This window comes from Pseudonaja textilis, chromosome 3 (genome assembly GCF_049901715.1).
Source record: "Pseudonaja textilis isolate UNSWEBS1 chromosome 3, rPseTex1.2, whole genome shotgun sequence".
Taxonomy (NCBI): Eukaryota; Metazoa; Chordata; class Lepidosauria; order Squamata; family Elapidae; genus Pseudonaja; species Pseudonaja textilis.
The window spans coordinates 60,881,591-60,897,070 of NC_141992.1; the positions used below are offsets into that span (position 1 = coordinate 60,881,591).

General features: G+C 36.8%; 1 protein-coding gene across 2 annotated transcripts in view; it reads right to left on the bottom strand.

Annotated features, from left to right (window-relative positions):
* The window catches only part of RAB3B (RAB3B, member RAS oncogene family), a 55,226-nt gene that overhangs the window by 5,308 nt on the left and 34,438 nt on the right, over positions 1-15,480 (bottom strand). For both annotated transcript variants that reach the window (XM_087929914.1, XM_026707077.2), the window contains exon 3: positions 5,289-5,407. In XM_087929914.1, the coding sequence (XP_087786040.1) occupies positions 5,289-5,407 (119 nt within the window). The remainder of the gene's footprint in view (positions 1-5,288; positions 5,408-15,480) is intronic.

The window sequence follows — 15,480 nt, forward strand, 5'->3', positions numbered from 1 at the left end:
TAATATATACTAAGATGTACTGTGGCAGCCATTTCATGATTCAACATTCCTAATTATGGTCTCATATTCGATTTTATTTCAATCAGTGCAAAAATTATGGGGCAATTTAAAAAATAGAACATGAGGCTGCAAATGCCTCATTTTATATGTTTGCAGAATACAATACATTTCTTCTTGTTGGCTTTAAGAAATTCTGAAAAAAACCACAGAACCTTTTTCCAATTTGTTCAGCTCACTGGCACATTGTTCTCCACTCCTGTGCACTGTTTACCAGTACTTAGCTATATCATACCACACACTACATTCCATAGGGCCAATCATTTCATGGGAAAACATTTTTGGGCTTTGGCTTCATTACTCTTCAAAATGGGGGACAATGAATTGCTTCTTTTATCCCGATTAAAATAGTCACGCCTTTTTTTCTAAAGGGGAGATGAAATCTTTCATCTGAGTGCATCCCAGATTAATTTGTACCAACTCATTTTATATAGTTGGGGAGGCAAAAATGGCAGTGACATGGAAACACTGCTAATGTGCATTTTTTAATTTTAAACTGCTAGTGTATATTTTTGTCACAAGTCACTTTCCTTTTTCAATGGTTATATTCAATACAATAGTCATTCTAAAGGCAGTAATTTCTTCTACTTGTCTCCTCCATTGTATTTCATTATACTTCATTGAATTAGGGAGGAATCTACCTGAGCTGGCTTTGGATATTATCTCATTGTGATTTTAAAAAATGTTTCTGCCTAGGTAATGGTTCCTGCATATCTCTACAATTGTTGCCTTCTTTACTCTGCACAAATACTTTCTTTTCAGTATCTTAGTGGCATTCTGCCTGTTTGCCATACAATATTTGTTTTGGTCTATTATGTGTACACAGGACTATGGCATTGATCAATCAAACAAAGGAAATTACAACAAATAACCTGTAAGCCATAGCTACCTCCTTTGCATCTCCAGGTTTTTTTCCTCTGAGGATTGAGATGATTAAATTGGGCAACAAATTTGGCCTTTTCTCTAATTCCTTTCCATTTTTCTAGTTTCGGTATGAAATGAGGTGTTCAGCACTTCTTCGGAGCTGACTGTACACCTTGAACTTTTCACAGAGTGATGCAACTTGTGAAGTGTCTGTTCTATTAACATTGAATACATTTTAGCCCTCGACACTTTCTCGCTTTACAGGTTTTAAAATTAGGTTATTTTTTTCATCTTGCGCTCAGCTCCTGAATATTACATTCCCACTGATGTTAGTGTAAATAGGCCAATGAGTTCAATGAAGATTTAATAATGCTTAGGGACAATGTAATAAAATCAGTGGGATTTAAGTTAGTCATGATTTGTTTAGATGCCACTGATTCCATTGGGTTTAATTTGTCTTAACACTCAGGACAGAGCCACCTTCTGTTTAATGCACAGGACAGGCAAGGAGCTGCAGCATAACCTAGAACAGGGGTCCCCAATCCCTGGGCTACAGACCGGTACCAGTCGGTGGCCAGTTAGGAACCGGCCTCACAAGGAGCAAAGCTTCATCTGCACATGTGCAGAATCTAGATAGAGCGCAAAACCATACCCCACCCCTTCTGTGGAAAAATTGTTTTCCCTGAACCAATCCTTGGTGGCCAAAAGGTTGGGGGCCACCAACCTAGAATATTATATTTCATTCCTGTTTGAGTAAGCGGGGTTTGTTTTTGTCTGTATGTGTTTAACTATCTTCAGCCCATTTTGAGACTTTCATTACAGTTTCAGTGTTTCTTTCATTTATGTGAGATGAAACTGATCCATCAATTGTGTTGGCAACCAAAACGGTAAAAAGATAGTGTTGGCGGGACTTTGGGACTCAGATTACCACAACCCTCAGCCACAGCCCTGAGGCAGCCTTGAAATATTTTTTAATAGTTCTAGTTTGGAAGTGGTATTTCTTTTCTGCTCCCTATCCAAGACAATCTAGGGTGCCTCAGAAATGATCCGTGTGTGTGTGTGTGACCCAGCAGTAACCACTGCTGTTGGCCCGAACAGCCTGTTGTGGAAATTCCACTGTCATTTAGTCATTCAGCACAGTACCTTCATGGCTGCTTTGGCTTTGGTCAACAAGAGACGGTAAATACCTCTCCTGTTTTTCTTTGCACCAAAATAACAAACTCTCAGAGGATTGATAGGGCTGTCTACCAGCAATACTGGTATTTGACATGTGTATGTGATATGTGTATCTGCTGTGCATATTATAAAGCGTGAAAAATATGTAACACACCGAGACTCAAAGGTGGAAGGGAGGGATGAGATAGAGAGCGTTTCTTTGCACAGTCATAAACAATTCATAAAGAAGAAGAAAGAAATGAAAGATCCAGATGCACGAAAGCACCAAGACCCCTCTGGTTTCATTTCTTCTGTCATTTCATTCAAACCAGTTCTTCCAAACACTAAGGCAGACTTTCGGTAAGGGGTGATGGAGTGATTCTCAGAACCCGGAGGTTGGAATTCAGACAACCTCGAGATGGTACCATCTGTGAAATCATTTCATATGATTATCACCCTTTGACAAGGATCAAAATACCTCTCAGAAGAAGCATGTAGGAAGTAATAAAAATAAGGCTAAAAAAATAAATAAATAATACAAATTGAGCTCCCAAGGTTGAGCTCCCAACCATATTCAACACACATTCAGGCCAACAATTTGTGGTTGGTTTTCCCTCTGGGACATGATGGCGGGAACAGGAGGAAAACAGCTAAGGAATCCAACAGTTGCTGCCTTGAAATTATTCCCCATTAAATTGTATAAGAAATGTAGTCTGGCCGCTGCAGTACAGTAAAGACAGTGTACCTTATAACGATATTTGTTTCTCCTGTCTCAAGAGTGGGAAAAGCACCATAACATGGCCATAAGAAAGAGCTCTTGGAGAATTACTCTCTTAATACACGGTGATTTCCCCAGCTCTTGCATAATGAAAATACAGTCACCCATATTGCCCTAAAATGTGTGAATTTAATTATGCAGTTTGAGCTGACAGATCCTTCCAGTAATATTGCATGCTGTTTTGCTGACCTAGAACCATGCTGTTAAACGCACTGATGGGGAATGTTTGACTCAATCTGACCCCATTACAGAGAGCAGTAGGCACATGATCCAAACTGGCGCAGTGCAAGTTTGTTAAAAGAAGTAATATATTTCTCATTTTATGAAAAAAACATAAATTAAAACCACTCCTTGATGTGTGAAATAATTATCGCAGGGATGTGTGATTTAAAGAGCAAAAAGGGCTTTCAGCTGCCTAGGAAGTGTTGTATCGTCACAGATACAAGGGTTGCCATTGTCTCTGACAAAGCTCCTACTACACTGATAGCTGTCTGAAGACCAGGAAGACAACAAATGAACATTCTCTATTACCATTTCCCTAGGATTCCCCTATTGCCTTTTACATCCTCCGCTGTCAAGGAAAGAGAAGGACTTCTTGTTTAAAAATAATTATGCAGGAACCTTATCCTGGAAATTTTATATGTGAACTGAAGGCAAACAAACCTAACCAAATTAGCATTTTGGGGTGCTAGAAGTGACTTAGCAGACTGATAGATTTTCATGTCCTCCTCACAGAATGCCATGGATTTGAGAGCATTTTGTATAATTTTATGCAGAACTATTCATAATTATATTATGGTAATTCTTTGGAAAAGAGCCTTGTCTAAGCCATCAAATCCAATAACTTAGTCATGAAGAAATGCAAACTAAAACACCACTAAGAAATGACTGTCACCAGCCTGGAGGACATTAGTAGGTAATTGTTTCACTTAACATTAGTCAGCCCTACTGATTTTAAGAGGATTTTGTCTCTAATGAATGATGCAATATTGCACTCAACTTCTACCCAAGCCTTTCTGGTCCATGACATGAAGTTATGTGTGTGTGGGTGTAGAAATAGAGGTAATTTTTGCATTTCAAATAGCTGTAAGTTTTTTCGCTCACTTCGGAAATGGGCAGCCGTATAAATGTGATTAATATGTAAATTAAGTTGAGATCTAAGTGAATAAAACCTAGATATATGTAAATCTGAAACATCTACATGCTGTTATCTATGATAAACAGTATTTCACAGTATTCATGATACATTTCAAAATATGGATGTGGTTGAGAACAATATTTTATTCCACTCATTTTATTGTGGTTGGTTTCTTCACCCTGCTGACACCAATAGGACTAAACATATTCTTCATAGCCCCTGCATGATTCTAATTTTTAAAACATTTGTTTTCAACTCTAAAATGGGAAAGTGGTAAAAGCCAGTCTCTAGTATTATCTTTATTTACAGAATGCTTTGGATCCTACATGGTACCCAGTGGTGGGATTCAACTGATGTTACTACCGGGATCATCCTGAGGAGACAGGCTAGAGGGAAAGGATCACTTCCTGGAAGTGGATATTTTGATGCTATCCATGTCTATTCTGACAACCATTTAATTAAGGTCAATCTGTGCAGAATAACTGCCTTATTATTGGATTTGAGTGCTGATTTTACTTATTTAGAGATTTTAAGGTGGCCCTACCTGGTAGCTTAAGATGTCAAAAAGCATGTTTTGTCACCAAGACTTGACATCTGAATACATCTTAGAGATTCGGAAATGTGGAGTTCATTCATTTCAGGATTTTTTACTAATGGGAAGACACACTTTTCCATCTAAAAGTAAAATGTAGTCAAGAATATTGGACTACCGCCAAATGTTTTGAATGAGACTTATATTCAAAGAAATATTGTGACAGTGTTTGAAGGTTGGACAACATACTGTCATACAGATGGTAAAATGGTGTATAGCTTCTGGTAATACAGATGCTGTCTGTATAATTAGAGTGGCTCTGAAATCTCATAAATAAACATTAGGCAGGTCTGATGTTATTCAATGACATTGTGAAATGAACTTGAGTTGACAGTGAATGCCATTAGTAGAATATTTGGACTGCAAAATCGTTCCAGGAAAAGAAAAGAAAAAACTGATGTGCATTAATGAAGCATCTTTGAGGACATTCAACTGTCCTACGCATATTTATCTGCTGCAATCAAGTCCCATTGTATTCTGTGGCAGACAGAATTGGACTAGAAATCTGAAATTATTAATGTACACATTTGACAGAATCAAAGACAATAATTAAATAAAAGGGCATAAATTAGATTAAAACATTTGTTAAACAGCTGGATTTCCTCTCCTGTCTTACAAAATTTGATGTAAGCTGATCTCATACATGGTTACCTTTATCCAAAACTGTTTTTGTTTTAAAAGACATAACATTGAACTGTCCCTACCAGTCTTGTATAGCATTGAAGGACTCTTCACAAGTAACATCATACATCAGGATGAATCCCATTGCTCCTCTGTAATAAGCAGTTGTGATGGTCCTGTACCTTTCTTGTCCAGCTGTATCCTAAGTAAAATAATAAATAAAAATAGTATGAGCTTTATGAGTTTTCCCTGGGCTTATCATTTCGTGTGTTCTGTTTTTCTTCTGCCAAAACACTAGGTTCATGTTATCCAGTAAGGAAACTGTTTTTCGTGAATCATGGAGTTAAATGTTATTCCTGCTGGGAATTCATGAATTAGGCAAATAATGATTGCATTACATATTACCTTTGTAACATTCTACTAATTTCTATTTAGAGAAATATAATTCTGGTCTCACTTTGGACTACAGTCACACCACTTTTTCTAATGTGTAAATATCATAACCGTACAATTAAAAGCTTGTAAGTAAATCCAGCCATTAAATGAGCCTTCTGTGGATACCTTCCTATGATATATAGCCCTGGGGAAGGTACCAGTTTTCCACAGTTTATTGCTGGGGACCATGTTGCAGGACCATAATTTCCATTAATTCCCAAACTGTGCTTTCTTGAAATTGTAGTTCAGCACAATTGGTGCCCTCCAGGTGTTTAAGACTATAATTCTCATGAACCCATGATCTCTGACTATGAGGTTTCATAAAGGTGGGGAGGGGAGTTTATTACAAAGTTGTAGTCCAGGTTGCTTTATTTTCTAGTCCAGGCTTTCTATGCACCTTACAATCAGAAGGAGTCTAATCCATAGGTGGTATTCAGCAGGTTCTGACCAGTTCTGGAAAACTGGTAGCGGAAATTTTGAGTAATTTGGAGAACCGGCAAATCCCACCTCTGACTGGAGATTTTAAATGCCCACCAAGCCACACCCACAGAACCAGTAGTAAAAAAAAATTGAATCCCACCATTGGTCTAGCCTCACTTTTCCCTCTAGCAAATGTTATTAAAAAGCAAAACTTTTTCCAGATGCTGCTTACTTCATCAGATGCAAAGAGTGGCTTGTTTGAAACAAATTATAACAAGTTAAAAACCCATTGTGTTTGCTAAAACATTTTGAAATAGTCTGAATCCTTTTGACATACAGGTACTCTTTGACTTTTGACCGCAATTAAACCCAAAATTTATGTTGCTTAGCAAGACATTTAAGTGAGTTTTGCCCCATTTTATGATCTTTCTTGACACAGTTGCTACGTGAATCACTGCAGTTGTTAAGTTAGCAACTTGGTTGTGAAGTGAATCTGGCTTCCCTATTGACTCTACATATCAGAAGATAATAAAAGACGATCACATGACTCTGGGACACTTCAACCATCATACATATAAGTCAGTTGCCAAGTGCCTAAATTTTGATCATGGCGTGTGCAGCGATCATAAGGGTGAAGTCACTTTTTTCAGTGCCCTTGTAACTTCAAATACTCACTGAACGAACTGTTTTAAGTTGAGGATTACCTGTATTTGAGTTCAGCAATCTTTTGCTCATTGGTGCTGTTAAAATTTACAATGTTTTTGACAAAACGACCATTCTGAGAGTTGTCACAGTGTCTCCTGGGTTTTGAAATGGTCCAGTAAATTCCTTGTTCTCATCGTAAATCCTGTTATCAAGCTTGTGTCCATTAATCCTTATGGGCAAAGTTTGTTCCATTTGTCGACTGTGCCTTGCTGGGCATCTGATGAAATGAACTGTAGCTCTTGAAGCAGATTCCTTTTACTAAAATGTGTTAGGCAGAAAAGGGGCTTCCACACTAAAATTTTATGCTACTGTAAGCTCACATGGGTCTCCACCTACAGCGGTTTACAGCTTACTCTAATTTGTTCCCACTACAGACATTCGAAGGGTTCATAAAAACAACCATTTCTTTTTAAAAATATTCTATTTGCAAAGCTTTCAGCAGCCAGTGAAAGTATTAAACAGCAGCAGGGAAAGCAACAGCCTTATCTTTAAGGCACACACTTGGCATTACGGCAGCTTTTTTCCCCTTGATGTGACTAATCTTCAGTCATATGGCAGTCTGCTGCTTCTCAATCTCAAATTTTAAGAAATGTCTCTGTCTCAGATGTGATTAATGGGAAAGTCTTCTCTTTTGCCTATCTACTCCAAGAAGATGTAACATTCTGAAAGGTTCTTATTGCTCAAACACCTTTAGCATGAAATTCACTAACTTGTAAAAGGGATTCAAAGGAAGAAAATCTACTGGTACAAGCTATAATTCAACTATGCAGGAAATGACTTTCCCTTTTACTTTAATTATAGTGAAATCCTTACGTATGCATTTGGCTATAAATTCCATTAGCTGGATTCACACATTATGGTAAATCGTGCCTTTCTAGTTTTTAAAAAATCCTGATTTGATGAATGACACCACTGGCTATGTTCACACAAGTTTGGTATAACAACTGATGGTTTACAAATCAGAAGGACTGAATTCATATACCTTGCAAAGAAATCAGATTATAATTTATCAAATTCAATATACTTGCTTTTTAAAAACACTTAAATTGGACTCAGAAGACAACAAGTGAAATTATTTCAGCATGAGAGAAATGAAAGGGACTTCAGGGAACATCTACCCATTGCACTGATGATGTTACCTAATTTGGTAATAAAATGCCTATAAGAAAACAACCAAACTCAGAGAGCACCAAGGACCCCACAATGCCAATCCAGAGCTACAAATCTTCTCTTCCATCACTAGCATCTACCCACCTGTGCAACTATATTTTCGGTCAATTGCAAGTTCTGATAACGTACTGCAATAGTCTAATCTTAAAGATATCGATGTAGACTCTTATTCCTTTTTTTTTCCAGGTAGGGTCTACTGCTTTATCAGACAAAGCTAATAGGGACAAAGTGCAATAGAAACTAGAAGGGACATTTAAAAATGTTTCTCATTCCTTTGCTGTGGCCAGCAAAAAGGTAGATGCAGAAGGCCTTGAGGAATTGGCGAAGAGAGCATTCTTTTATCTCTGGGGAAATATGTACAATGTTTATCCTATTAAGCAGCCTGAAACCTTCACTAAACATATACGGGTTCAAATAGAAGCTGTGTGCATTTTTATTCTTTCAAGACCCCTGGACAATCTGTGGAACAGAGTCTCTAGATATGTGTTGTTTCTGATGCTCCACAAATGCCACTCTGTAACAATAAATACAGTCTGAACACCATGCAAAACAAGTAGCATGGTAAGCGAAGCATCCCCTTACATCTTGTTTCAGATTGATATCCATCTTAGTGTTTGACAGCAAGAAATTGTTGTGGCAAGCCCACTTTTCAGACAGAATGTATTAATCTGTCTATTTGGGAATGATGAAGGTATTTCTCTTTTATTTTTCCAAGTTAAAAGCCTAACACTTCATCTAAATTTACCTGCAGCTTTTGCCTTGTGTTATTGCATCCTATAGCAAGAAGATTACCAAGCAGCCATGTGGTGCATTGTGTAGAAATAAAAGGTGTTCTTTCATTCAATTCTTGTAAACTGATTTTTTTTAAAAAAAGCATTTTATAAGCATTTTAAACAGTTGTTTATTCAAGCCTCTCATGCTCAGAACCTTTTTCTATGATATCATTTTTTATCCCTCTCTTCTGAGAAGAAAAACCCAAGATAAAGTTGGTATTTACAGGAGCAACCATGGTGATTGCTGTAAGAAAAGAAAAGGTTGCCCTTTGAGTAAACATTCTTTTCAGGGTAGCTTTATATTAACTTTGATCATCACATTCTGATTACATGTACAGCATTTCCAATGCACGCAGTATATGCAATTATATCTAATACTACTTTTATTATTTTTTAATATAGAGAGTTTTGGTATGCAACCTTTTTAAACATAGTCATTTTTACATAACCCCCAAACTATGTCACAAATACTTGGCGATGGATCTTTATAATTATATGAATGACATGCCCATTTATGCTGAATCTGTTTTGTCATGTCACAGTAATTAATTATTCAACTTTCTTACTTACAGAGGTACAGAAGAATCCATTGTTTGCTAGATGTGTTACCTACTTCATGGTGTTTCATTTTAGTTTGGTATTGCGTTAACACCCTGGCACCAAAATAACTTCACCAATTCAAATTTGCCCATGTTGGTTAAAATCAGCCTATGACCCCTTGTGCTTGCCTCAACAAAAAATCATGATGTGTGGACTGAATCTGTTATAAAACTATACAGTGATTCAGCTACTAAGCATCATTATGCAGAACTGATACCTCTGTAAAGAAGAAAAAATAGAAATCTGACTTTTCCCCATATAGGTAGCCGTAGATTAGTAGCCACAATTGGGACCAGAACTCAATTTCTAAGTGCCGCAGCCACTAAGCAGAAAATCTTTTGAATGCAATGGAGTCATGATATTATTTCCCATTCAGTTAAAGGACGCATCACAAGACAACAACTTACTATTTTACTTCCAATTCTCCATTAACTCTACTTCTCACAAGCTGGTCGAAAAGCACACAAATGGTGCTCACCTGACAGAGGGAAGGTGCAATAGTTGTAAATTCAAGGATTGGTCACAAAGCTGTTTTTTTTTTTTTACATAGTTATAACTTCTAACAGTTGCTAAACAAGGCAGTCAATAACTGAGGATTATCTTATTTTCTGAAAAGAGGATTTATTTTATTTACAAATTACATTTTTATCTTGCCTTTATTATTTTTATGAACAACCTAAAGCAGTGAACATACACAACAGTCCTTCCTCCTCCTGTTTTACCAATAACAACCATCCCTGTGAGGAGGGTTGGCTGAGACAGAGAGACTAGTCAAAGGCCACTCAGCCAGCTTTCACACCTAAAACAGAACTAGAACTCATGGTCTCTTGGTTTCCATGTCAACACCTTAACTATAACACCAAACTGTATATGAGTGCTGAGTTAAAATGAATACATCTCATTTTAATAATAAATATAAGGGAATCCTAAAATCCAGTAAGTTTTTAGATAGCAATTTGATGTGATAGTCAGACACATAAACCAAACAAGATAACAAAGCAAAAGTAAGCAGACATATAGGTTTCTTTCCACACACTTTGACAATCCTTCAATTGTTAAAAGACATTTATTCATAATAGTTTCATGCAAATAAACCATAAATACAGTATGTATTTATTTTTATTTATTTATAAGACTTAATAATTCATGGCAAATATAAACAGACTCTTGATGGCTCAAATAACAAAGCACAAAAATACCAAAAATATATTTAAAAATACATTAAAAGCTCAACAATGTAATACTGGTGTTAAATGCCAAAAGCCCTTTGAAAAAAGTCTGCTTTCAACTTTTTCCCCAAAGGCAGACAATTTCAGGGACAACTGAACAGGAGGCCATTCCAGAGAGCTGGTCTGGTCCCATAATGGAATCTGGATTTAGCTGCCCGACCTTCTGAAAATGGAAAACAATCAAATGCTTCCTCCAGCATAACAGAAATGATCAGGTACCAAGCCATACAAGGCTTTATAGGTTAAGACCAGCACTTGAAATTTTATCCACAATCTAACAGGAAGCTAGTGCCGGGCCTACAAGACAGGTGTAATAGGTCCTCACAGGCAAGCATCAATAAATATTGAGGTTACTGCATTTTGAAGCATCAGAAGCTTCTCAGTAACTTTGAAAGCAGCCCCTGGTAAAGAACACTGTGACGAGGCCATGAGCCACTATGATGTTGTCCTCATGCAACTGGTACATAAGTAAGCAAATGTTTATATTTTAAAAGCACTTTGAACCCTATCTTCAGGTAATTCTACAGGTAGTCCTCAATTTGCAACTCAATTGAGCCTGACATTGTGGTTGTAACTCACTCAGGTCATAAGCTGAGGCATTATATGACTGGACCTGGCAAGTAAATACAGTTTCTTGTGATCAATTTCTTTTCTATTAAGAAAAGAGAAAATTCACATCACTATCCTTCCATTAAATAAAATAATATTTAACCATAATACTACGATGCCCTAATCATCTTACAGACCAGTTATTTAAAAGACAGTTTATCCCAATACCAACCAACCAGTTAAAGAAAAGGCCCTAATATTAATGGCATGAGTGTGTTCAGATCATGTGATGGTCAAAAATCAGCCTTCTGAGTGGCATGGCTCCAATTACAGTTAATCCTCGACTTACAATCATTCATTTAGTGACCACTTGAAACTAAAGCAGAAAAAGATGACTTATGGCCCTTTTTCACACCTATGACTGTTGCAGCATCCTTGTGGTCACGTGTTCAAATTTTGGACGCTTGGCAACTGGCACATATTTATGATGGTTGCAGGTTCCCACGGTCATGTGAGTGAGCTTTGTCCCTTTCTTACCACAGGCGGTAAGGGAACCACTGCAATCATTAAGTCAACCTGGCTTCCCAATGATTTTGCATATTTTCTGATTTGTGACCTTCTGATATGCAAAATCATTCAGCAAGAAAACTCACTGAATAACTAATTGTCTTACTTAGCAACAGAAATTTTGGGCTCAATTGTGGTTGTCAAAGGCCACCTATACACATTTTTCTTGAGGGATGTTCATTCGGTCTTTATGCTATCTTCTTTCTGAAAACAACTGAAAGTCTCATTATCCATCCATCTATTTGTTCACCTAGAATTTTACTTAGCTCTGAACTTTTTTTAAAAAAATCATGCAGGTGCTCATTATTGTCTCGATGGTTTTATCGAAAGCTTATTTATTCTTTCCCTTGCAAACTGTTCTGGTTTCCCTGATAGGAAGATAGATATGGAAACAAAAAAGAGCACCATTGAAGTTTTGGGGTTATTAAAATTAAAGAAGATCTTTGATTAGGCTCAGATAAAATGTACAAAAGTAAAAACAAATATGATGATGGTCACTAGTCAACTGACTGGTGTTTTTTATGCTGAAAAAAGGGAACAAGATGAGTCAGTAACATGGTTGGAAGAAAAAAATATGAATCACTTCCAAAGCCACATTTTGATTTAATCTGCTGGAAGCAGTGAATTAACTCTCACCTCAACCAATTCTTTAGAGGAAGTGCTGAAGCTCTGCAGAGCTCAGCTTTCCAGAAAGCACCTCATTTTAAGACAAATTTCTACATATTTAATTCCCATTCCCCAATAACCTAGGAGAGAAAAAAGGCTATATCACATTTTATGGTGTAATTGTGCTCAATAACTGTGGGTTGTTCAATAACCTATGACTCAGTGCAGTGTGGAAACCCAACCATAATGGAAAGACCACTTCAAAGAGATGATCTAGGGTCAGATGATGGATTCTTCATGTTGTATGCCACTTAACATGCTACTCAGGAAGAGCTGAGGGCCTTTAAGTGTAATGATCTAGTTGCTAATATTGCAAGCAGGAAAAGAAAATTCAAAATCGCAAAGAGATAATTACAAAAGATCAGACTACTGGTAACAGGCCCAGCAACCAGTCTTAAAATTGACAGTGATGATAATGACATAGTGCACAGGGTCATTCTACTTTTTAAGATTGACTTTAAAAGTAAAATAATCAGCAATCAAGCACTATGCCACAAACTAGCACTTAGTAAATAGGGATGAAGTGCATAGAGAAGTTGGGATATGTCAGCAATATTACTTACAAAGATTACAATCCAGCGGTCAAGCTTCCCCTGTAACAATCTGTGGAAGTGGAAGTTGTAGTTTGAAGAAGCTAGATAGAAAGAATATTGACGTTTTTGAACTTTGGTGTTGGAAGACTTCTAAGAATACACGGATAGCCAAGAAAACAAACAAATGGATCATTGAACGAATCAACCCAATTCTCACTCAAGGTAGAAATGACCAGGCTCAAATTATCATACTTTGCATAAAGCATCCAAAGTATGACCTAGCTCTTTGGAGAAGTATATAATCCTAGGAAAAGTAGAAGGAAAGAGAAGGTGCTAGCTGCAAGGTGGATGGATTCAATTACAGCAGCGATGGATGTACTGTTGGATAACCTAAATGAATATTTCATTTATTTATTTTGTCAAGCGACTATTAGATAACAGGTATAAGTATAAACATGGTTATGAATACATGAAATGGATATGAATAAGAAAAAAAAAGAAACAATAGGACAGGAATGGTAGGCACATTGGTGTGCTTATGCACGGCCCCTACAGACCTCTTAGGAAAGGGGTGAGGTCAATAGTAGACCGTCTAAGGTTAAAGTTTTGGGGGAAGAAACCAGAGTCAGGTAGAGTGTTCCCGACATTGACCACTTTGTTGCTGAAGTCATATTTCCTGCAATCAGGTTTGGAGCAATTAACCTTGAGTTTGTATCTATTGTGTATTGTATTATTGTATAGTTGTATTGTATTATTGTTTTATTATTGTTGTATTGTTGTGTATTGTATTGTTGTAGTTGGAGAAGTTCATTCCAGAAAAAATGGTTGCTAAGAACTGACGCCAACTTTGTTGCTGGAATTGGGTATGTCTAGTTTAATGAAAAGAAGGACTAGAGGTGACATGATAGCAATGTCCAGGTAATCTCAGGGGTTGCCACAAAGAAGTGAAGGTCAAGCTATTATCCAAAGCACCTGGAAAGAGGATAAGAAGCAATGGATGGAAACCAATCAAGGAGAGAAGCAACTGGAACTAAAAAGACCTTTCCTGACAGTGAGAACTATTAACCAGTGGAATAATTTGCCTCCAGAAGTTGTGAATGCTCCAACACTGGAAGTTTTCAAGAAGAGATTGGACAACCATTTGTCTGAAATAGTAAAGGTTTTCCTGCCTGAGTAGGGAGTTGGACTAGAAGACCTCAAAGGTCTGTTCTAATCAATGAAGAGAGTAAAAAGGATGATCTTGAGGAAGACAGAAAAGATGATTAACAAAGAGACCAGAAGGAAAACATAGATTGTCCCTGACATGTGGAAAATGTGCTCAAACATCTCAGGAAGATACCACATGGTTATAAAGGAGAGAGGAAGAGGAGGATGATCAAACCTGAAAGGGTATGATACAATAACTAATCTAAATCAAAGTAGTCTTTAGCCTTCTATGGAATTTATTTCTTGGTCTGAACTGCCTCATACAGCTCTCAATCAATCAATCAATCAATCATTTCTCATGATAATCTCATAGGGCTAGGGACAAATGTAGCTTGTACTAGGTGAAATCTTATACTCTTTGCACATGGTCTTATTACATAAATAATGGTATGGAAAATAGGAAGTAGAAGAATACAGTACATGCAAAAGATAGGTTATTTCACACATGATACCTTTCCATTAGTAAACAGCCAATGCAGGATATTGATATGAATACCGGCTTTTTTTAATCTTCAAGCTCTAAAAGTCCACTCATGTGTAGAAACAGAAGAGTATAGAAATCTGTGGCTTTATTTTATGAATACAAAGAAGGAATGGAAAGCGCATTAGAAGCTTCCACTTTTGCCTTTAAACAACCATTCAGTATTTTGTCTAGTTAAAATTGAAAGGAGAACCTTTCAAATCATTTTTAAGTATTGAAAGGAATAGTAAAAGGAAAGAAAATATGAATACAAGCCTAATTACATCATTCTTGTAACATTGATTATCTAGAAAAAACCCTGAATCTGGTCTCTGATAGTTTAAGCAACAATAATTGTTTTCACACAATAACAAGCCACTTTTGTAAAGTCAGGTTTACTGAATAAATCACAATTGGTGGGTATACATAATGCACCAGACTATACATTATTTTTGTTTGCAAGCGCAATAGCTGAGTTTATATAATACAAATAAGCATGCTCCATTCTGGTTGTAGAGAGTTCCCTGAAGTAAACATATTATCAAGAATGTGGAATGATTCAAGTGAATTGCAATTATTTTTTCCCCAATGTGATACATTTCCAATTTAGGTTCAGGCAATATGTTTCTTTGAAGACTAAAGAGGCTTCATTATACACTCAGGTGTCTCCCTGAGATGGGTCATGAATCATTCCTGTATTGCAGAATGTAGGGCAATATATTCTGTTCAGTGAGCCAGAAGTCTATGGAAAGTCTGCAGAGAAAACTTAGATCTGATTCTAGTCTTCAATCTACTAGGCTGTGGTTTACTGCTCATCGTTTGAAACAAATTATGGATATAGGTTGTGTTAACACATATAGTACATTTTTTCTGAAATCTGAAATAGTAAGGAAAAATGAGTCACAGGCCAATTGCAAGCTTTCAGGTATTTCTTATACCTTCACCTAATTCATAAACAAGGC